The sequence below is a fragment of the Bacillus rossius genome, chromosome 3 (assembly GCF_032445375.1).
Source record: "Bacillus rossius redtenbacheri isolate Brsri chromosome 3, Brsri_v3, whole genome shotgun sequence".
Classification (NCBI taxonomy): domain Eukaryota; kingdom Metazoa; phylum Arthropoda; class Insecta; order Phasmatodea; family Bacillidae; genus Bacillus; species Bacillus rossius.
Genome location: NC_086332.1, coordinates 50,478,586 through 50,502,239, shown reverse-complemented (window position 1 = coordinate 50,502,239; position 23,654 = coordinate 50,478,586). Strand labels below are relative to the sequence as shown.

At 35.7% G+C, this 23,654-nt stretch overlaps 1 protein-coding gene across 5 annotated transcripts in view; it reads left to right on the top strand.

Annotated features, from left to right (window-relative positions):
* Positions 1–21,978, top strand: part of LOC134530669 (M-phase inducer phosphatase-like) — a 157,398-nt gene extending 135,420 nt beyond the window's left edge. For 4 of the 5 annotated variants that reach the window (XM_063365715.1, XM_063365719.1, XM_063365718.1 and 1 more), the window contains 7 exons: positions 8,395–8,617; positions 9,373–9,476; positions 9,935–10,274; positions 14,065–14,317; positions 15,147–15,312; positions 17,211–17,387; positions 19,145–21,978. In XM_063365715.1, the coding sequence (XP_063221785.1) occupies positions 8,395–8,617; positions 9,373–9,476; positions 9,935–10,274; positions 14,065–14,317; positions 15,147–15,312; positions 17,211–17,387; positions 19,145–19,397 (1,516 nt within the window). In that variant the 3' untranslated portion in view covers positions 19,398–21,978. Of the gene's footprint in view, positions 1–5,285; positions 5,595–8,394; positions 8,618–9,372; positions 9,477–9,934; positions 10,275–14,064; positions 14,318–15,146; positions 15,313–17,210; positions 17,388–19,144 lie in introns of those variants that run through there. The other variant, XM_063365716.1, reaches the window with a different exon arrangement.
* The last annotated feature ends 1,676 nt before the right edge of the window (positions 21,979–23,654 follow it).

Here is a 23,654-nt window from a genome sequence, read left to right as displayed (position 1 = left end):
AAGCAGATTTCACTATTTATTTTCGCTTTGTGAATCCCTCTATGTGTCTTTCAGACAATAGGGATATGAAGCATGTCAATGATACATAGATATACATGGTGTAATAATTAATATATTACAAATATCTACATATATACATGATGAGAAATCTATGTACATACACTTTGACAAATATGTTTAAACTTAGGAAATAAGCTACTTCCCTTTTAAAAGTACTGAGTTGCAAAGCTATTTACATTACAAACATGATGTGATCTGCATAATGTAGCTAAAACAACCAATTAATAAATATACACACACAAGTGATCACACACCATTGCATACACATGCCCTCCTTTCAACTTTATTTACATACATACAGAAAAGAAACACTGAGTGTATAAATGGTATGTTTACCTTTTTTAAATAAAGTTTAAATATTCATGGATGGTATAAAAGTGTGAGCTTAGAGTAAAGTCATCAATATTTATATATGCAAGTTCCCAGCTTTTCATATGATTTTCATAGATAGTTGAAATAATAACAAAAAAAAATTCTATATATATGTACACATACACACACGCATTGCATATCACTCACAAAAATACTCAGGAGTCCTGCAAGGTCGTTGGACCTCTTCTGCTCCTGATATACATTAAAGACAGAACTACTGCAGCCAAATGCAAAGTTACATGGATATATCGTTGGCAGATTCTGCTATAATAAGGCGTGAAGTCAAATAACCTGATGGTATGTTTAAAACAATTTATCTCCAAAACTGAAATAAAACCAAGTGCATTTTTCTCAATACGAATGTATGTACATCAAAACACTACACCTTTGTCATAGCAGCGGTAAAAACTAGGTCAGCCTCCGACAATATGGTGAAATAATTTGCAGTGACACATATATGCACATCAAAGAAGTAACTCTTGAACTAGAAATGGCAATGACTTGGTCAGTTTTAAGTGACAATATAGTGGATAAATCAACAGTAACAAATGTACATACATCAAAACACTTGGTCTGTTGCAAGGCCATTAATCTGAATATAAGATGGTTATACGAGACAAATTTGAACATAAAATCTTCACGGATCTCTAGAATATGTTTAGAAAAAAATTATACACAAAAACTTATAAACACACAACTTAGAACATTCATAACTTAGAATGTTCAAAAAATCCATAACTTAGAACTGTCGTGAGTTATAACGGTAATAACTTAGAAACACGTTACTTGGAAACACACAACGCCACGCCGCTTAACTTGGAAACATCATAACTTAGAAATGGCATAGCCTAGAAACACATAACTTAGAAACACACAACATTGAACCACATAACTTAGAATCGTTACAACTTAGAAAAGGCATAACTTAGGAAAATGCAATCAGTTTTAAACAATGTTAAAACCATGATGTAATAATACAACCTTGTACAAAGATTGCTAATTTAATCAAATCCGAAAATACACTCATTTTAAAACAACCAAACCAAACGGTTGTATTCACCCGTCGAAGAGTTTTAAAGAATCGTGTAGTGTAGTTCACTAGGCTACAGTAAATAAACCAATAGTAAAAAGTGTATTTTTTTATGAAAACACCTTATCGTTCCTTTGGTATTGGCAACAATTGGCAGTGACAAATACATATTTAACTCACTAACAAAATTGGCTCTAGCAAAGTTATATAAATCAACACACAAAACTATAAAAATAACCTAAGGAAATAATTACAAAATTGAAACCTCCTTTTTTCTGTACCCCATAAAATGATTGAATAGGGTTACAAAATTTACAGAATACTATAATGTCATAACAATCAAAACTTGACATCTCAATCATAAAAGTTGTTTTAGCTACATCATAGTTTATGTGGAGCATAACTGCACTGACTAAACAATGTTGCTAAAGTAAATGTTTACAGTTTTATCCATAGCCCATGTTTACCAGATGCACGTAAAACTCTGTTCCTACAATTGTAGGCAACACACGAATTCGGCATATCGACGCTTCGTAGCCTCTTCATCTTGGCTGTTACAACAAAATTGCTAACAAATATCTTCAAGATAAAGCTTGGAGGAGATAAACATATCGCTTGGACCACAATAAACCACAAATTCACGTTCGTTTCATAAAATTACAGTCACTTCGCCATGCTTTCCTTGCTTTGGGATGGAGGTTACCGCTTTGTTTTGCCCCCTCAACTGTCAAAGTCCATCATAACCAACATCATAACATTGAGTTTCAATTGGAATCAAATATGGCGTCCTATTAGCAGTCTATGTATTTCTAGGTCGTTGATGTACACACATTGCGAGCCCGTTTTGGGAAGAAACTGGCCGTGGCCTGTTGAGTGAGTGAGCAACCACTCCCAGTATCTGTTTGGAGTGGTTTTCTGTGGTTATTATATCAAAGTTTTATAATTAATATTTTTAAAATAAAATATATTCACAAACACATCAAACTGCTTATTTTATTTTAATATCTTACGTTAAAATACAATTAGATAAGTTATACGGAACAATTGCTCCCAGGAACAGTGTTCCTTATCACGTATCCAGTTTTGTATCAAATTTGTATAATGCATATATTCAAAATCTAACATATTTAGTTCATTGTGCGGTTTCATATCATAAACACATTTGACTGCTTACTTTATTTTAAATTTTTTACGTTAAAATACTATTGCATGTGTTGCAAGTACAGTTGCTCCCGGGAGGAATATTCCTCAAAGTTTTATACATATTTTCAAAATCAAATGTATTTTAGTAGTTATTATACAGTTTTGCATCACAAACACATCCAATTCCATTTTTTTTTAATTTTAATATTTTATGTTAAAATACGCAATAAGGAACAATTGCCATTTCGGGAAACCATGGGAAAACCGACATATTGATAAACGGTCCGGTATTCGAACTCGTGTCCTCCCAAACATGAGTCCAACGTTTTACCGTTTACTCTACTCTCGCTCGGTTTGAGAGGTTGGCAAATGAAGTCCCGAGGATTTAGGAAACATAGTGGCATGGAGTGACGTTGTTGATCACGCCTGACGATGGTTGGTTGGTTATGAATTAGTATCACCGTCGATAAACACGGTCACTTCCATAGAATACAGTCCTTTAAACTGTCTCCACGATGCTTCACCCAATGTTTTGGGTGTTCATGTAGTTAAAGCTTGCATGCCATCCCCTTGGAACGGCATAGAGGTATAAGATGTTTAAATTTTGGGATTTCTAAAAAGTCGCTTTCATTCTTAACTTCTGAATCAAAGATGCAAGCAGTGTGGTTCAGGCCAAAATACGAGAAAAATCTAAAAGGGATAAGGGAATAAAACACTTTTGTTTCGTAATGCTATTTTTACTATGTATTTAGGATAGTTTTAAACAAACTTGTGATATTGGTGTAATAATCTTGGCAACACTGTGGCTTCACCTGAACCAAGTTCCCGCCCCGTTACAGGTTCCATTACTGGCAGGAGTAGCAAGTTTTTATAACCTGTCGTTAGGCTTATCTCAGTGCGCAAGTTAGAATGCAAGTAATCTCCCATTGAGCCTTACGTTATAAAAGGGGAAACTTTAATATACCAACTACTTATAAACAAAATAAACTTACCTCTTATGACCTATGTTGCGATTTTAAAAAAAAAAACTACATACGCAAACATATCAGTTGTATTGGTTTGGGAATGTTTTTTGATTATGATCTGAGGCTTTTCCTTAATTGGTAAAGTACAACCTGTTCAACATCAACACACGTTAATTTTTTATGCAAATTATACATGCCTGGTGAATATCGGTAGTTTACCTTCGTAATTAATAGATACTATTTTATACCCCCTGGTTCCATCCCAATCTGCTTTGTTTGGCGATAATTTTCTGACTCCTCAGTTGCAAACTTCTTTTTTGGCCCTAAGAACGTTTGTTGAAACAACGAAAAAATTGTTCTTCCGCGAGTACTGAACATCGCTCGGCTGAGAATGTTTACTGCACTATTATGAAATCGCATGTAAAATTTATGTTTCTGTAATCGTATGGTTCGGAGGTCTTTGCGGAACCACCCTTTTTTTTTGTCCCCCCCCCCCCCTCCCCCCATCTCCCTTCCTCGTAAATCGTAATCTGTTGCTGACCCCAAAATGTGTCTCGCCGCAGGTTTTGTTAGATCGTGCCCTACAAGCCAGTTATGTGAAGCCAGCGTATCCCGACAAGGGAAACCAACCCCTCCCCCTCCCCCACTCCCTGTATAACCGGTGCTGCGTGCAAAAAACAGTGCGCATCAGTTCTTTTGTGCGTGTGTGAACCGACGAACCTACTGGCTGCTCCAGTCTGCGTGGCAACATAAAGAAAGGTTCTCTCTGCGGATTGATTTCCAAGCATCGTCGGCTGGCTTTAGTCTCTTTTTTTTTATCACCCTTCAAATTTTCCAATACTTTTCATATAAAATATTTATTGAAGTTCTTAAAGTTGAATATGTGCATGCTTGCCTTGAAATGAAGTTTCCTGTATCTCATTTCGCAAGTTTCGGTGTGTCAACGTATTTGAAATTAACTTTATTTTTTCGCTGTGACTTTTTTTTTTAAATTAATGTGTTGAGCTTTGTAAATAATGTGTGTGTGTCATTGTGAACAAACTGAAATATAACCCGCGCATATCACTATTCAATTAAATTTTTGGTGCTGAAACTAAAAATAAAATATCTATTTATTATGTTAGTTGACATATTGCAGAAAAATACCTAGTGAAAATCGTTACTTTTGTTTCTACTAAACATGTGGAATTTTCCGTAAATGAAAATATTTGCTGCTCCGCATCTATTTAGTTTTGCGCGGCTCTCAATAATGTTCTCTGCTTATAAAAATAAGATGTTTATAAAAGGATCTTTAATTTGAAAGAGGTGGCAACTTTTCTAACGTATAGCGCTAGTTAAGGAACTGTGTGGTATGCGACGCATTTAATCTATGAAGTTAAAAAAAACGAAGATTTCTTAACTGCTCAAATAGTTGTCGGTGCTACTTCTACTAGTTCGCGTTAGGTCGTTGGGAAGCACGTAGGTAGTCAGGGATCGTGTGTACCGCGCCCAAGTAACATCCCCTGCTGCGTTCGCGGCACACATCTGTTGCATTGTTTTTGTGTTATGGTAAGTAGACACCATTGTGCGACGTTCACACAGGTTGCTTTTATGGTGGACTTTATAGGACGACGGAAGCGAAGGAGAATGGCAGGACGGAGAGGCATTACAATTTATAATTGTGTGCGGGTAACAACCTTCCCTGCGCCGCGCCAGTTGGCGCGTAGCGCGATTATTGGCTGGGCGCGTCAGTGGCATTCCCCTCCGCTGTTGAGTTTCCCCTCCCGTAACCCTGTTTCCCCTTCCTTCCATCCAGGGTAGGGTTCCCCCCTCGGCGATACATTTTTTTTTGGCGACCGGAGCTGTCACAGTCAGCCGTTCGCCCGCTCAGTTCAGTCTGGGATGCGTGCGGGTCGGGACGTGTGCTCCCAGCTGTCCTCCGATCAGCTGATCGTTCTAGGCTCGTAACTCTCCCCTCGTGTCCCGGCTTAAAACATGGGCGATGCCGCGGTGTGCGGTTGCGAAGTGTGCAACAGTTGCTCCAGGTAAACAGCACCGCTGCTCGTCGGCTTAGTTGTTCGCCGTTGCTGCGTACGCACATTTCTTTATCATTTATTTATAGATCTGTTTGGATTTTGTATTGTACCTGTTCTGTTGCTGCTGCGTTCGCCAACTTTTATTTTTGTGTTATTGTGCGATGTAGAAATAAATCTACTTGAACTGCTTGGTATACAGACTTACTGTAAGACGTTAGAGTATGGCCGTCTCTATCGTAAGAAGTCAACATTATGTTTTTATCAGCCATTGCCGCGGTTCAACAGTCGACTCGAGGAGTGTAATGTTCGGCCGATACGCCTTCGCGCCAAAGTTCCGAGACTGGTGTTTAGGCGGGATGCTCTTCCTACGGAAGTCCCCTGTAATGTTTGTTTTATGTGTTTCGTTGATATTCCTTCTTGCGTCAACAACATAATGCTTGTTTATGTCATTGTTAAAAACGCGAAACCTCAAACCTTTCTATCAGCCTTGAACTCTTGTCTCTCTCCCCCCCTCTTCTTTCTTTCCCCACCCCCTTCCCGCATCTCTCTCTCTCTCTCTCTTTACGAGGGAAATATTTCGTCTTCGTTTTCACGAGCGCGTTCGAGGGACAACAAACTAACGGTGCTTTGTTTCAGAATTCTTACGGCACTTTTGCCTAAGATATGAGCGACTGCGCGGAAGCATGAACTGTAAATTAATTCCAAGAATACGATAGATAGTAAACGATGAACTCTATATTTATCGATGCAAGTTTTTTTTAGTTCTCTTGGTTTACGTGGAGCGCGCCTTGCCTCAGGTAGCGTGGTCGATAAGAGCTTAAAAACTAAACATGACGTTTTACAGCACGTTTACATGTCTTTGTTGGTGTCGTAACAGTTAATATTTTCCTTCCTTTTCAAAAATAAGAAAGAACGTTAGTGAAAAACAAAGGAAAGAACGCCATGAAAAAATTAAATACACTTTTTATATGGTGCATAATTCGATTTGTAGTGTACAGTTTCATTTGGCATCGTAAATGTTTTATGTGCTTTTTGCTCAAAATATTTATCTATGCGAGCTTAGTTTTTTCGCTCTTTACTATAATATTATGATTCGTGTTTTGATCCGAAACTGTAATTCAAAGTTAATTTACCCTGAGTGGCGGGACCCGGGTTCGAATTCCCATACAGCCAACCTGATAATAGTTTTACATGGTTTTATGAAATAATTTTAGGCAAATGCTGGAATGGATCTTCACTATAAGTTAAGGCTAATTTATTCCTCAATTTATTTTATGTCTAATGATTTGTCTCAAACGACACAATTGTTGACTTAAGTTTAAAAGTTAAAATGAAGTTAGGAATAAAAGTACTATCGTAAAATAAATTCTTGAATTAATTTTTTTATTCATATATTTTTTTTTAAATAATAGGAAAATGTTTCATGTCTCTAATAATAGGTATAGGAGTTACACTGAATTCACAATCTTACAAGAGTTGATAGGGGTTCTCTTTCGCCGACGCTCATAGGCGATAGTCGTGTGTTCGGTCCCGACTCTCCGACATGACTCAAATGTAGCGGCACCGGGCTGCCTTTATAATTTTGAAGTGCCCGTCCCCTTGAATCTCTGTGCATAAATATCACTTTCAAACAAGAGTTAATAGCACATCAAGTTGCCATCCTCTTTGTGATTAGCCACACATGTAATGAACTGTGGGTTCTTGATATCCAATGTGTAATAACATTATTCAAAAAATTACTTTTAATTTGTGATTTTATTGACAACGTGTACAAGTGGCAGTACATAGTGGCTAGGGAGCAACTGTGGTGATGGAGGGGTGTGTTGTACCCTTTATAATTTGTAATAATTGCTGCAATTTCCCACCCCCCAATTAAATCTCCACGTTATTAGGCACTTATTTCATTAAATTATAGTGCAGTGGGTAAGTTAATTTTGTGAAAGCAAGTATAATTATTCTAATTATACTAAAGAAAAAAATTATCCTGATGACAATTATTGTTTTAAAGGGTGATCAGAATGAGCTCTTATTTCCCTGAATGATGATGATGCAGAAATGTATCATTAAGCTTTTACAATGCCAATTATGTATTTCACTGCATTTTATATTTCTTTATTAGCTAAATTGAATACAAACTTAAGTATGTTTTGGGCCTTCTTAATTTATTGGCATCAGCACCTAGATAATCTTGTTTCATTCTCTTGGATTTTGTGACTCCCATGAATCTTCCATTGAGATTGATAGCTAATCATCGTGCTTGACTTAAGTGTAAATGTCCTACATATATCTAGTAGGAATTTGACAGTGTTCAGGATTATCAAATTTGATTATATTTGATTTCTTTTATTTGTCACCAATAAACAGTAATTTAGAATTAATAGCAGCCACAGCTGTCCGAAACTTTCACTGTAAATCTTTGCTATTCATGTAATATAATGCCATAATTACAGTAATGAATCTTGGACACACACTATTTCAATTGCCATTATTGACATATAAAATATTTGAAATTAATTACGTCTATCAATCATCTTCCATAATAAGTACAACATAAAGTATCAACATTTTATAGCTTTTTTTTTGCATAAATTTTGCTTGGGCTCCTATGAAATTTAAATAAAAATGTTCCATTGTGTTTAAATTGAATTAAATTTTTTTATATTGAATAAATTTTTATTCTGGGTATTGAAAATATGATTTAAATTTAAAAAAAAGGATTTGCAGAAACGTAATATATATTTAGGCACTGAAGTATAACCCAACCAATAAAAGGATTGTGTAAAACATTTTTTCATTGTGTTTTTTATAGCCTCCTGAAGAATTACAAATTCACAAGCCCCATTGGAAATGTGCGGTTCCAGCGATCAAAAAGTTTCCCTCGTCGAATATTCCTCAACTACGAAGATGGTACATCTCCATGCAATAAAGAGAACGTTGTTAGGGGCAGCTCGCCACTGAAAGATGGAGGCTTGGAAAATCCTTCGTACAACAGCAGCCCACCTAAACTGAAGCTCAACATAAGTCCAAACAAGGTAAATTTTTTGATTTTAGTCACTTGCGTTTGTAACGATTACTTAAGGCAAGAATAAAAAGTTCCTTTTTTGCTTGGGTGATAGATTTTTAACTTGATTAGCAGTTTATATATATATATATATATATATATATATATATATATATATATATATATATATATATATATATATATATATATTGTTGTGCATTATTGAAAACTGCTTAAATATATTGCAAGTTCAAAAAGGTACTGGGTATTTTTAAGTTTTTAGTAATATTCACACTGTCATAAGTAGCATTTGTGCAGTTGACTTTTTCTATCTTCATGTATGCAGTTTAGGTTAGTACTCAAAAACAGTATTTTATATTTGTTAATAGTTTACAACTAATAATAGTACCTTCATGAATAAACCATTGTTTTTCACTATCATCTGTCTCTGATGTTTCCTAATGGAATAGTCTGTTGGGTTAAAAAATAGTTTGTAAGCACATTGGGAGTACATAATTTGACTGTAGAACAAACAAATTGGATGCAGGATAAGACATGTGACTTTGCTACACCTAGTTAAAACTTAATGTGCTACAGGTCCTTGGTAAATTGGTAGATCTGATGAGCACGTTGTAAATTTTCTTGGCACCAGCTGCAGTTTTGTTCCATGCTTTAGATGGTCTTGTCAGTTTTTACTTCAAGAGTATGCAGGAACATTTTTTGTTAACTTCCTCTTAGAATTTTTTTACTACCACTTACAGTGTTCTGTGCTGCTTTTTTGACCAGGCTCCCTGTCATTCTCGTCAGCGGCAACCTCTAGAAGATTACGACGCCAACTCGCAAGATAGTGGCTATGGTGCAGACAGGGATGACTTGAAATTAGGCTTCAGGTGAGAAAACATTTGCAAAAAACCTTGTATCCAATAAGCTGCGAGCACTTTTAATAGTAAAGTACATGGTTCTTTCACAAACGATACTGTATTCATGGTCATTTATATAAAATTTGAGCTGAACTAACACTATAAATTATTATAACCATGATTTTTTCAATCTATTCTTTTTGCTCCAAACTAATCTCATCTGTCCTTTACATACTCAAGCCTCTTAAATTTGCTCATGGGCTGGTAACAAGATCGGAGGTTTTTAATTTTTTTTTTATTCGTTAACACAACAGCTTCCTGTTTGTTACTCGCTCAGAACCATCCAGGGAATGTCGAGAGAACTGTGAACCAATCATCGGAGTAAAGCTTCTGGTCTAGTTTACTACTGAATGAGTCTGCAAAATCCTGTTGCCTCTATATATCAGGTAAAAGCTTTTGGTAGACACGGCATGTGTTTTGTGTATCAGGTTCGCGGAGCCTCTGGGCTGTGCCCCGCGCCGGCAAGCCATCGACCAGTCGCCATGCAAGTCTGCAACCTCTCCCACCTCGTCCCCCCAGGACAAGTGGGGCGAGCACCCTGCCCTGTACCATGCCCTGTCCTCGGGTAGCGAGTCCATAGACGACAACTTCCCGGAGATGCTGGAGTTGGACAAGCTTCACGACGAGGATACGCTGCTCCCTGACGGGTTGGGCGACCTCCTTCGAGGGCATATCATCAAGGATGGAGACCCAGGTCCCCAGAAGGAACGCCCACCACTGCGCCGGAGTCTCTCCATGGTCGAGAACATTTACCCCATGCACAACAGGGTGAGTGCTGTTCAAGCTGCTCTGGATACTTTAAATACTAACCTTCGGGAAAAAACATTAAGGCTGGTCCACACGCAACGTTTTGAGCAATGATTTACCTGCATATTTCAAGTTGTTGCAGGCAAGCCGTAGCATATGGATAGGAAAACTTTCACAGTTTTACGAACTGCGGAGTCTGTGAAAAGACGTAATATGGAAACTGAAGACTGAACAAAATAGTTCAAACCTCTGATATCTGTTATACCAGTGCTTATAAGAGTTTTTGATAGAGTTTATTGAACTATATCAATGTTACCCTTATTTGTGGCGAGTTAAAAGTAAAAAACATGGTGATATTTATAAGAACTTGCAGGCGTATAAAGTATTGGTACAGAAATACAAGGGGAGAGATAGATCACACAGCAAACACCTTCAAGTAATCCTTGCACAGAATCCTGTAGGTAGCTGTACTTGTTTAAGGTATTATTGTACTTGGAGATTGTTTGGACATAATCACAGTAAATTCCAAGTTCCTGTAGCTCCTGCCAGTTCCGAGAAACCTTAACATTGGAGCCAGCCTCTCGTGGGAGCCAGTAATTTTAGTAAATGAATGTATGCACCAAAGGTCATACGCAAGTAATTGTGCCTATCTTCAGACTGGTCTTGCAATTCACTAGGTAAACCTTACATGGAAAAATTATTCTCTTTTCAGCAGCCAGTGCCTGCAACACCTTGAACTTCATTTCCTGACATCTTTCAACTGCCGAGATTTACCAAAACTGATTGCAAAAATCAATCAAAGTATCATTTGCTCCATGACTGTCAGTACTAATAGCAGAGTAGAACTGTGTGTGTGGATGTTTGGAGCTGTTTCTGTTTTGTCTGCACAGTTTAAACTGCACAGGCTGTTCAAAACGTTGCATGTGGATTAGCCGTTACCCATAACTGCATGCCATTCAATGCAAACGGGGTCAGAGTTACATCCTGTCAAGCTGACAGCAGGCCAAGAGTGGTTCAACTATTTAACTCATTACTGAAAGTGCCAAGTGAAAAATTGCTGGTCACTGAAATATGTTCCTTTTCATTTATGATCATTAGAATAAGATTTAGTTTAAAATTAACGTATTTATATTGGTGAGAATTTGATGTTTCACCTAATTGATGCAAGAGGCTAGAACATTTAGCATGTGTATTTTCCAAAATTAGCATCTATTATTTGGAAATTAGTATTTTTTACGCAACTTATTTAAAACTTATAATCTACATTCCTCAATGTCTGTAAATACATATATTCATGCATACTAATACCTAGAAATAACTCTATATTTCAGTTTTGTACAAAAAAAACCTTTTTGTTCAAGCCTTTCTAAATCAAAACTACAAAAAAAAATTATTGCTTATTGTACTTAAAAAATTGGTGGTGCAACATGCTAGCAAACATTGAATCACATTTTAATTCATAGAATAATATGTAAAACTACCTGACTTTTATCATAGAGACATGGTAATGTCACAGATCATGCTGGTAATGTAGAGAACAGTTACTAGAAAATCACCACATAGGTAAAGTTTAACATTTGGGGGAATGTCAAGAACATGTAGCACTGCTGTGGTCTACTTCACACTCCTATTTAAGCAAAATGCAAGAGTATTAGTCAACCATACACCTTTTGCCTACGAGATGAGAGAAAATCTGCAGCAAATATTATGGACGTGTTGTGTTTGTGTATTAACTGAAGTATTAGCAAAATAATACCAAATATAGCAAGATGCTAATTTTTCCAGCCCCTATTGATGCTATAAAAGTCACTGGGCTCATACCATGTTGAATTTGCCTTCTGTCAGAAGGATGATATTAGTTCTCTATCTTTGTAATATGGAGGCTTCCAAAAAAATTGTAATTGATTATGAACTACAATTTTGATCCTGTTCTATTTTACATTTCACCTAATCTGAACACTTTTGAATTCTTCCTCATTTATTTATTTCATTCAGATCTACTTGTTCATGTACGTTTAAGTTGCAACCAGTGTATGACAGGCTATGTTAAGATGGAGTTAGTGCAGTTGTGGACAGATATGGCAAAAGTTGATTCCAAAATGTTCATATTAGCTGGACTGCACTATAGAATAGAATCTGCTACACAAAAGATGAGTTTAAACTGAAATCAATTCTTGATTGAACCCTGTGGAATATTGACTTTTATTAGTTCGCAAACAAATAACAGGGATAAAATATTTATGATGCAGTTCAGTAACATCTGAATGTAACATGAAATGTGATTTATGGCATCGTTAGAATGGCTTGAGAGGGTGGAAAGCACAAACCATCCATTCTCCTGACACTCACATACTAAGATCAGTCCTTTCATTCAACAAAAAAATTTGAATTGGATTTTTATGATAGATTGATTTTGCAGACCTGCCAACTCTCACGATTTTGGTGTGAGGCTCACGATTTTAAGGTCCATCTCACGCCCTCACGCCAAAATATTGTTTCCTCACAATTTTTCCGGGCCCCAAGATTTTGTTTGTAAAAGTTACAAAACAAGTTTTACGAAAGCTTACAGTAACGAGTTTCCATCAATACTCGAGTCACGTAAAGGAAGCAATTTTGCGTTTTGTAGCATGTGCCGTGCTGATTTTTCTATCTCGCATAGTGGAAGAGGAGACATTGTGAAACATGTCGCTACAAAAAAACACATCTAACACGTGAAGTGTATTGCTTCCAATAAAAAAATTAATTTTGCTGTGAACAGTGATAATAGTGTTACACGAGCAGAATGTTATTTTACATCTTTTTTAGTTGCAGCCCTGCATGATCACTACACGACAGCGCTAAATTATGTTCAACTAAATTAAATCTGCAACCTATAATTTGTTGAAATAAATTTTGAAGCAGAGACCATGTAACATATGTACAGGTATGTCACTTAAATTTAAAGATTCTCATTTGTTGTTTTTTATATCCAACCTGTATTTATGAGCCTGAAAATTTTTATCGAGGACCTCATGATTTTTTAAATATGAATGTTGGCAGGTCTGATTTTGTGTGTTTGCATGCATTGTGGATCCAGGTGTATGGTAGTATGTTTATGGTTTGAATGAATCTTGTTATAGTATATTGAAGGCTTTCATCATGAAAGTTGATTTAATGTGTTAATAAATCTTGTTATGGTAAATAGTGTGTAGTCATTATCATGGAATATATTTTTTATATTAGGACTGTGTTTGGATAACTAATATTGGAGATTATGTTTCAGTGTTAAAAAAAAAGTTAAATTAAATAATTAGAAAGCAATTTATAGTGGGAAAATTAGGGAGGAATTGCAATTTCTTCAGCCAGAATTGTGTGTACTTGGTGGGCAACCAGGGTCATCTGGATTGCGGACAGCCAGCCTGTAAAATGTGTAAAATTTCAACTGGCAGTGTTCATCTTGGTCTCTTGACACACCCTGCAATATAATGTATCATTATAATAAATTTTCCAGTATGTGCGGGAAAATCTAATTGAAATTAAAAAATTACTTTCTCTCAGGTTCATTATTTACACTCAGTTCATCAATGTGTATTCTGTGTCAGCATGCAATTTTTTTTTTTGCAGAGCTTTTATCAAGGTGACATGAAATGTTGGGCTCACATTTTGGAGGATCCTGGTTAAAATCCCAATCTGTCCATTCTGATGATGTTTTCCATGGTTTCCCATAATTAATCCAGACAAATGTTGTGGTGATCTTAAAGTAAACTGTAACCAAATCTCTCCCAGATTTTTCTAACTCATCCACAACCAAAATATATTTATTTTCTTTTAGCCACGCAACACGATGCCAACATCAACCATCCAGAGCGGGGATCAGGAGAACTGCAGCTCCATGATGGTTGATGCGATCCGCTCGTTTAAGCGACCTGACCCACCATGTGACAGCATCCTCCCTTTGAATGTCAAACGACGGAAGTCTACCTCGCTACACACCATTTCAGAGAACGAGTTGGCATCCAAAATACCTGTGATCCAGCGCAGTTTTTCGGAGAATGAAGCTACCATAAAGAGTGCGCTTATGCGATGTGAGTAATGTGTATGGCTTAAAAGTTTCTCATACTTATGACTTGCTGCAATATTGCAAGTTGCAGTTTACTATTGATTTGGTATTTTATGTTTGAGTTATATTATTGGCTTGAAATTTTATCACAGTTAAAATTAATCTATTGTTTATTTCATTTTTTAATGGAAAAGCACATGTACAAATTATAGCAAAGCTATCCTTTGATTATGTCATGCAATACCCACTTCTTAAAATACTATTTTTATATTCTCTTAGAAGTGGTTAGTTGCTACTAATAAAATTTCATGGCAATTTTATTTGTTGCTACTAATAAAATTTCATGGCAATTTTTTTGTTAGTGATTTTTCAATACCCATAATAACAGCCAACATAACCTATAAATACCGTCAGTCAGCTTAAGTTAGTGTCCAGTGAATTTAAATATCAGTCGATTTCAGATTAGCTGGTTTTTAGTTCTATTTTAAGTGTGTGTGTGCTCTTCCACAAACAGTATTTAAAGTCTAGGAATCTACATGATCTTGTCATGATCCCAGACTTGTGTAGCTTTGTTAATAATACTACTGTAGCAGTATTAAAACTTTTTGGCTGTTATTTTCAACATAATAACGGATTGATTTTCAAAGCACATGCACTAGTAAATGCATGATACTTTTCTCCAACTCGTGTTTTGGGATGGTTGTAGATATTTAATTTGAGCTTTCTTAATGTTACTAATGTAATTTAAACTATTTAAAAAATTTTTACTCCCATGCAGATGGTGGCATATAGGCGTATATGGTGTTGTCTGCAGAGCAGTAAACAGTGAGTTACTTTGTCCTGTTCCCCCACAGCTTCTCTTCAGCCAGACCTGATAGGGGACTTCAGCAGACCATTTGCCCTGCCCCTGATACCAGGCAGGCACCAGGACTTGAAGACGATATCTTGCGAGACACTGGCTTCACTCATGAAGGGGGAGTTCTCCCAACAGATCGAGTCCTACTCGATTATTGACTGCCGGTGAGTCCGCCCACGACTACTTCTGTGTGTCAAGTGTGCAAGTGTGGAAGCTGAGCTATTTGGATGGGAAGTAGGTAGGAAATATGACTGTGGCAGTGTTTCCTTGCACCTTAACTATTGTTAGGAGGAGGGATCTCACCACTTTGGTACTGTAACAGGAGTTGAAATATATGTTGTGGAATGCTGTATGCGTGGCTTCAGGTTTCTCTTGCAATTTATTCTGAGTGGATTTAGTATATCAGTAGTGTGCTTTTTTTGGTCCAATTTCACCAAAAGTTTAAATTGGACACCTAATTATTTAGTTTTGTCAGATGTTTATGCAAAGCAAGTATCATTCCAGCACACACATCTGTGCAGGTCTCATTTTAATTCACTAATCCATTGATGTATGCCTTATATGTCTGATAAATAAAATAATAAATTATCTAAACTACAGTAACAATATGGAAGGTTATTACTAAATATAACCCTGTTATAACATTTTTCAAGGTGGTGAAAGGGGGAAAAAAAAACATTATAAGCAGGAAATATTAGTTTAGCACTTGTCAGTGTTTGAATTTTTTTACAACTGGGCTCAAGCTATGTTAAAAAATTTAATGTATTACTGATGGTACACTAGATGCTTGAATTTGCTTAGCAAAGCCAAAAGTTTTTCTTCAATTTTATTGTGCTTCCAGCTTCTAACTATTATATTTTTATATATTTTTTAAAGAGACGCTGCCATATTTCTGTAAAAATGTCTTGAGGCTGAGCGACACATTCTAAAAAAAACTTTAATAAATTACAATTCAATCAAGCAAAACCTGAAAACAGCAATAGTTACAGGTAATCATTTCTCCCAACTCAATCTGTGACTGAGCACAAGAATAAAACGGATGATACAAAATTACACCAGATAGGAATTAAAATTATGTAATAAAGCAACATGTTATTATCAAACATTTCACTCAAGGGACGAGCAGAACAAAACAATAGATGCTTTGATTTTTGGGCAAAATGACATCATGAAAACGTGCTCTCAAAATGGTTTAACCTAGAAAACACAGGGCATACAAAAAGACTTAGTTCAACAGGGAGTAACCCCGTAAAATTGTGACAAAAAAACAAAGGGCAACTTACTGGAAGACACACTGAGACTCGTCATGGCAAACGCAAACAAGGCTGTTAAAAACATATCCATGGTCCACATGCACAAACTACGTTCAAACTAAACTAAATTTAGGAGTTGGTAAGCTGAAACAAGAATTTGGAAAACTAAAAATATTAATTAGCAATTACATTTATATTACAAGTTGACCACCACACGAAACAAACTAACCAACAGAAATTAGGTAACAGCCATGACTCGCCTCAGTTGCGACCCATGCAGCACCACAACTATCTTCTCAGGTAATGACAGTAATGATAAGGCTGAGGCCAGAGGATACAAGCATATTTAAGCCCTACAAAAAGCTTGTGTAAGCATGCGTGACACTAGGAGCGGGGCAAGTAGGGAAAGGAGCAGAAGAGCTGTTGATAAAGGGTGTGGAGGGGGAAGAGGGGAAATACAAAGAGGTCGGCGAGGTGCCACTAAATTCACATTTTGTGATATTTGTTTGTTTGCACCCAGTGCAATATTATGTAGTGGTGGCTCCTGTGAGAACAGTTTTACTTTCAAAAATATGTTGTATTTATTGCGTGTGAGAAAATAAAAGTGGTGTTGTGTGTGTTTGTGTATGTGTAGCAAATATATAAATATCAAAATAATAGCATTTTAAATTTTTAGTTGCAATAGCTTATGAAAATTCAAAAAAAAGAAAAGCATTGCAACTGTTGTGTTCTACGTAGTGTATTTTTGCTCACTGTTGTTCATGAAGAAAGTGAAATGTGTTAACAATAATGTATGATATTCATTTCAGTTATCCATATGAATATGAAGGTGGCCACATCAGGGGTGCGAAAAACATCTTTACGAAAGAGCTTATCCAGAAAGAGTTGCTAGAGTTAGACAAACCAGAGCTACAAGAAGGTGAAAATAGGAAGCGTCATATCCTAATTTTCCACTGTGAATTTTCATCAGAAAGGGGACCTAACCTGTGAGTTTCATTTTAATATGTATTTATTTTTTTCTTTTGGTGGTTGGTGTCTAAACCATTTTTTCTTAAGGTTGGGCTTAAGATGTTTGTTAGGGCTGGGCTGCCAAAGTGTGTGGAGTGTTTAAGCAGAAAATGTTGTACGTATTCAAAATCTGCAGAATATTATTTAATGTTATTTTATCATAAATATCATTAAGTTGACTGTCCATACACGTTTCAGTTTTGCCATTGTTTTTATGCTTTGTGGGACAATGAAAAATGCTAAATTGAGTATTTTTACAAACATATTGATGTAAAGGAGGGTGCAAGACAAGTTAAATTTTATTAATCTGTTTTTAACATTTAGAATCACCCCTTCAAAGGTCCCTTTGCTGTAAATTGCAGGTAAAGACTGCTCCAGTTAAATGAGCCTTGTGAGGAGAAGCGAATAAGCATGAAACGTGCATGCCAGTTTTGCCCTTACTGTTCTTGTGCCATAGACCTTATGCACCCACCTTAGACTCAGTTTATTCTCCCAAGCTGGGTAATGCCATTTTTATTCCATCTAATTTATTCGTGACAATTTCTATGGAAGCTTTTCATATACAAGTATTGTATTTTTTAGAAAATTATCCTAGCAGTAATATGCTTTATGTTATGTACTATTTGTTAAAAGCCAGGCAAATATTCTTAATTAATTAATTGCATAATGGATACTTACCCAAAGTCATTTTCTGACTTTCTACAGCTGAAAAATACCTACTATATTACTTCCATAGTCCCGATTTAAAAATAATAATTAAAAATATGAAATCTGAAAAAATATAATTCAACACAGGTGTTGAACCCGAGCTTCAAGTGGCCCATGTACCAGGGTTGTCTGTCAGTGATGCGGGAGGATAAGTGTGATGCTCACTGGTGCTTGTAGCATGGGCTTGCCTCCAAGCACAAGGCTGTACACGGGCGCACAGTCATATAGTTGTTCATAGGGCAATTATCAATTATGAGATTGAACTGTGACTATAACATATGCCAGAGAAATGAAAAATAAAGGCATAATGCAAGTCCCTTGAGTGCTTTCAGCAATCTTTACAGGATGTTTCATAGCTAAATATTATTCTGAAAAAATCATGTTCAGCCATTTTCACTCTTCTAAAAATAGAATTTAATTTAAAAGCGGAAAACAGAAACAGAACTTCTCATCTGCTTTCATCATATTCTTAAATGCTTTTCATAATGAGACCCCGCTTGGGTATCTTGAACAGTTATTAAATAATTGTTTTTTTCTGAAACACTGCACTTTGTACATGAGAACAGGTAGTGGGGCCCTTTCAGCTACTTCTCTCACGTAAAGTTGGTTATTTCATTTTCTTGTCATTGCTATTAAGGGATTTTTCTTTAGATTTATTTTGATACTTCTTTTCTTCACAAATTTTCTCACCACACATTACTAAACATTATTTTAGAACTGTAAGAGGCCATGCAAGTGATCGGTAGTATGGACACTTGTATGAATTTTTACTGCCATTAGATGTTAAGTAAATATCTCCTGAGATAACTTAAGACAAAACATAAAATGAAAGAGAGCAAGTATCATAGTTTTACATGAAAAGGCTCTCATAACAGTAATGGTAAGAAAATGATGTAATTAACTCAGCATATGATACCTAGCCAGTTGTGTGCACAACTGTACAATATAAATCCTCCCTCTAGTACTCTTTATCACTATGCAGAGCTGTGTCGAGTGGCAGTTGCCTGAAGGGAAAGTGTGATTCCAGCTCGCGGTTCCTGCGCAACAGAGACCGAGGCTGCAACGAAACGCGCTACCCCGTCCTCCACTACCCGGAGCTGTACCTGCTCCACGGAGGCTACAAGGAGTTCTTCGAGCAGCATGGCAGCCTGTGCGAGCCCAGCTCCTACTGCCCCATGCTGGACCCCAGGCACGAGACGGAGCTGCGGCACTTCCGCGCTCGCTCCAAGTCCTGGGCCGGCGACAAGCGCACCAACCTCAAGAGACTCGCCTTCCCTTGACCACCCCTTGTCGTCGTCTACGTGCATGGTGTCATTTCATGTTTCATGACCGCGATGTCTTCTAGCAATAATTATAAACTGTTATTTTTTTTTTAATTTTTAGTTGTAAAGTTTATTAACAAAAAAAAACATATATCTTTATCCCCCATTGATTGTTCACTTTTGCGGCTATCTGTGGGTTTTCAAGTGCAATTCCGCAGGGAGACATACGAATAAAAGATGTGGCCAGTGATGTACGTATTTTGTTTTGGGTATAGTAGAGTGGTGTGTTTTCCAGCTTCCAATACGCTTAGATTTCATTTCAGTGATAACATTGCTTTGTTAAGTTTAGTTTGACTGAAAATTTTTGTGTTCATCGTCCAAACCAGTCCGACATGTTTGTTGGTGTACAATACTTAGTATTTTGGGCAAAATATTTTTTTATCTTTTGTGTGCAATATGTTTTATCCTTATTAAAAGTATGCTCTGAATGGATTGTTGTGATTGCGTTCTCTAAAATATAAGGTATTTGAATCAATTAAGCAAACAACTTTTCCTTATTTTGTTATTTGGTGTGTAACTTAAGACAGTGTACAGAAATTTTACATAGTAACAAGAATAATATTTGTAGTGAGTCAAAAATGAAATATTAATAGAACTGGCCAAGTAAATTCCAGCTAGCTCTAAGTAGGTCTCAGTATGCTCTGAGGAAGAACCTAAAAAAAATTTAGATGTTAAGTTTTGAATTATTTTCACAATTTATCATGTAAAAATCATACAGATATTTAATTTTCTTGTAACAGTATTGCTAATAGGTTAAGCTATGTAAGATTTGCATTCAAAAAGATTATTTTTTATATTCTTAAATTTATTTGGTCAGTTCCTAAGTTTGGTTTCATTTGCAAATTAAATTATGTTTGCATATGGCTTAGTCACAAAATTCTTAAGGTTAATGTAAAACTAAAGTTAATGTTTATGTATGCTGTTTCAAAAATTTTAAATTTTTTGCATAAATTTTAGTTTAATATGGGTTATTATTCTTTATTAAATTGTGTTGATATATGTGAGGTAGGGAACCCTTAGCATGTAAGTTGCTAGCTTGTAAATTCTTAAATAAATGTATGTATGGGTTCTATAGCATTAAAAGCTGTTCCTTGTAGAGAGTTCCACTTAGATTTTGGGAGCAACTGCAAAGATGTTATCTGGTTAACCTATGCCTTTACTTACTATGTAATTTGGTGCAAATTTTGTGCCATATTATAAGATTGATAATTTTGCCAAAAGTTTGTTTTTTATGTACAAATAATCAACTTTAGGAATTTTAACTGACAGCTGTTTATTTTATTTGTCTGTGCCAACATTTAACACTTTGGCTTTTTAATGCTTAATGCCCACAGGCTTTTCTTGTTTCATATGCAAATATTTACATTCCACAGTATCCTGTATTTTGTAAATTTATTTGGCTCATGTTATTTTTATCTAGGTATAATACAAAACTGTCTAAACACTTAAAAAATTTTTCAATGTTCTGAATTTTTTTTAACTATTGCGGTATTTTGTATTTTGTTAGTTTTTAGGTTTTGATGTTTAAAAGAATGTTAATTTTTTAAAAATGATATTGTAAACTAGATTTTAGTTTTAAAAATTAATTTTTTGTTACTGCATATTTACACCTACGTTCCTCTAAGTTTCATAGACTGTACATTGCCATGTACGTTTGGTTATGAATTTTACCCCTTTACTGTATCTCTACACGTATAAATTTACTTTAAAAATGCTCTGGTTTGTAACCGTCTTGAGCCAAAAGTTGATTCATGCAATAAATTATATTTTGTAGTCATTTTATTATTTTTTTTTTTTGTCTAGTAAACAGCAATAAACTTCCAGTGTGATTAATACACGGGCAGGACAATTCCTAGGTGTAATTGAAGTACAGTAAAACCTCGCTCGTACGGTCCCCGGTTCGTACGTACACCTCGCTCGTACGTACAGATTTTCGAAAAAAAAAAAAGTTTAAAAATATGAAAAATTGTAAGCCACAAATGGACGTAATTTGGCCTCGCTGGTTCGTACGTACAACTCGGTCGTAAGGACAAATTTTGGAGAACCGTGAGTGTACGTAGAATGGAGGTTTCACTGTACGTGGCTGTGTAGGTCACCAGACAAAAGGGAGAGCCAAAGATGCCTACCATGGCGTCAGACTATGTAGATCTAGAAAGTGCAGAAATAGTTTAAGTAAATGTAAGAAATTAGGGAAGATAAAAATTAAAATATGTATAACCTAAAACATAATTCAAAAGTATTCATTAAAATGAACTTGAAGAATTAATTCCTATGCATGAATCACTGACTACAACTATTTGTGATTAAAGATCTTTTTAGGTTTTAGTACTTATCACAGATGTTACAGGTAAAGGTTACAAAGAAGTTTTACTCAAGGTATCTACAAGGAACATTCATTTAAAGAACATGCGAGGCCATGGATATAATGGGGCATTTTTGTGCCATGTAGAAACCACTCATTTGTCATTAACGATGTCACCCTGTCTTGCCCTTATGTACTTGACTGTTTTAGTATTAATAAAGATATATTTTAACTTTTTTTAGAGTTCAGCTCACATGGATGAGGTATTTGGTGAAACATGCATCAACTTTTAGTGAAAACTCTCAATATTTGGTGGAAGAGTAGGATTGAGGCCTTACAGCCACTCTGTGTTTTATATTGAGAAAATATACGATTCTGTGTAGCCTTCCGAAACCAGAAACTCCGTGCATTTGGTAGGAACAAATACTCTTTAATAGTGGTGCACCGATGCGGATACCGATGAATCGTAATCGGCGATTATGGGTACTTACCGATTAATCGTAATCGGCGATTATCTTAACGATTACTTTGCCGATTATTTACGTCCCGGCCTAATTAAGTAGGTTTTTACCGTGTAATATTTTGTTACACATTTTAGGACGAAATAAGGTAATATTTGTATATATTACAAAATTCATCTAACTGCGTCATATCATAATTACAGATATTTCGTTAAGTTTAATAAATCTCATTGCCTCAAACATTAAAAAATGCATTTTTCTTACACGTTTATTTACGTTTCGTCTTTTGTTTGGTGGCCTTGTACATTACGTATAGCCAGAGAAGTAAAATAGATGGCACGCAATCAAAATACCACAAACAGTTGCAGTGGATTCTATGACAATCGATCTTTTCGAGTCATAGTAGCGGTTCAAAATCGTGGTCCCGATACCTTCTGGTTTTTATCACTGCGTTTTACAAACTCGTTATGGGCGTCTTTGGTAACATTATCCGTTTGTTATTTGTATGTGACGTGAAAAGTGAAAAAGTATTTATAATTTTATATATTCAGTAAACATAAATAAATTCACATGTGCTAGAATTGGTTTTTCGTCATTTTTATATAATTATAGTGAGATGGCGAGTAGGGAGAAAAAAAGTGAAGTGTGGAAACATTTTTCTATAAACTCAAGTGAACAAAATAAAGCAGCATGTTTACATTGTTAAACGGTAATTTCTTGATGCAACCTTATGTGATAGTCGATTATAATGCTAGTTTTCAGCAACAAAAACTTACCCATTGTAAATTACGGTAAATATGTATTGTACGGATTACAATTATTAGACTGTAGTTCAAGTTGTTTACAATAACAAATATTAAAATAGAATTTAATTTAATTTCCCCTTTCAATGACTTAATAGTGTATTTTATATATTTTTATACTGTTATTATAACTGTATTCTCAATTTTACCTAATCATGTTATTAAATTCACATGGGAATAAAAAATTTTGTGTGCATTATTACACTTAAAAAAATTTCTTCATTATAATCGGTAACTGAATCGGTATCTGCCGATTATTGCTCTCATAATCGGTAATCGGATCGGTAATCGGTAAAGTCATATCGGTGCACCACTACTCTTTAAGAATAAAAAAAAATTAGTTAACACATTAATAGCCAAGCGTCGCAAATGAGACGCACGGAAATGTGTTAACTTGTACCGTGCGTTGCATTTGCAACAATCGTGCACGACTGCATTCGTCGACTCATCACTTACTTGCCCAAGGATCGAGTTATCTAAGTTGCTATGCGGTACGGCGATAGCTGATGTTTCGACCTATTGATTCCAGTATTCCGCGTTTCAATTGCTGGCTAACAACAGAAACAAAGGCGTATCGAAAGAGTTATTTTTTTCTCAGTTGAGTAAGATGGCGTCTGCGAACAAGTGAAGGTTTCGCGGTCACGTAAAA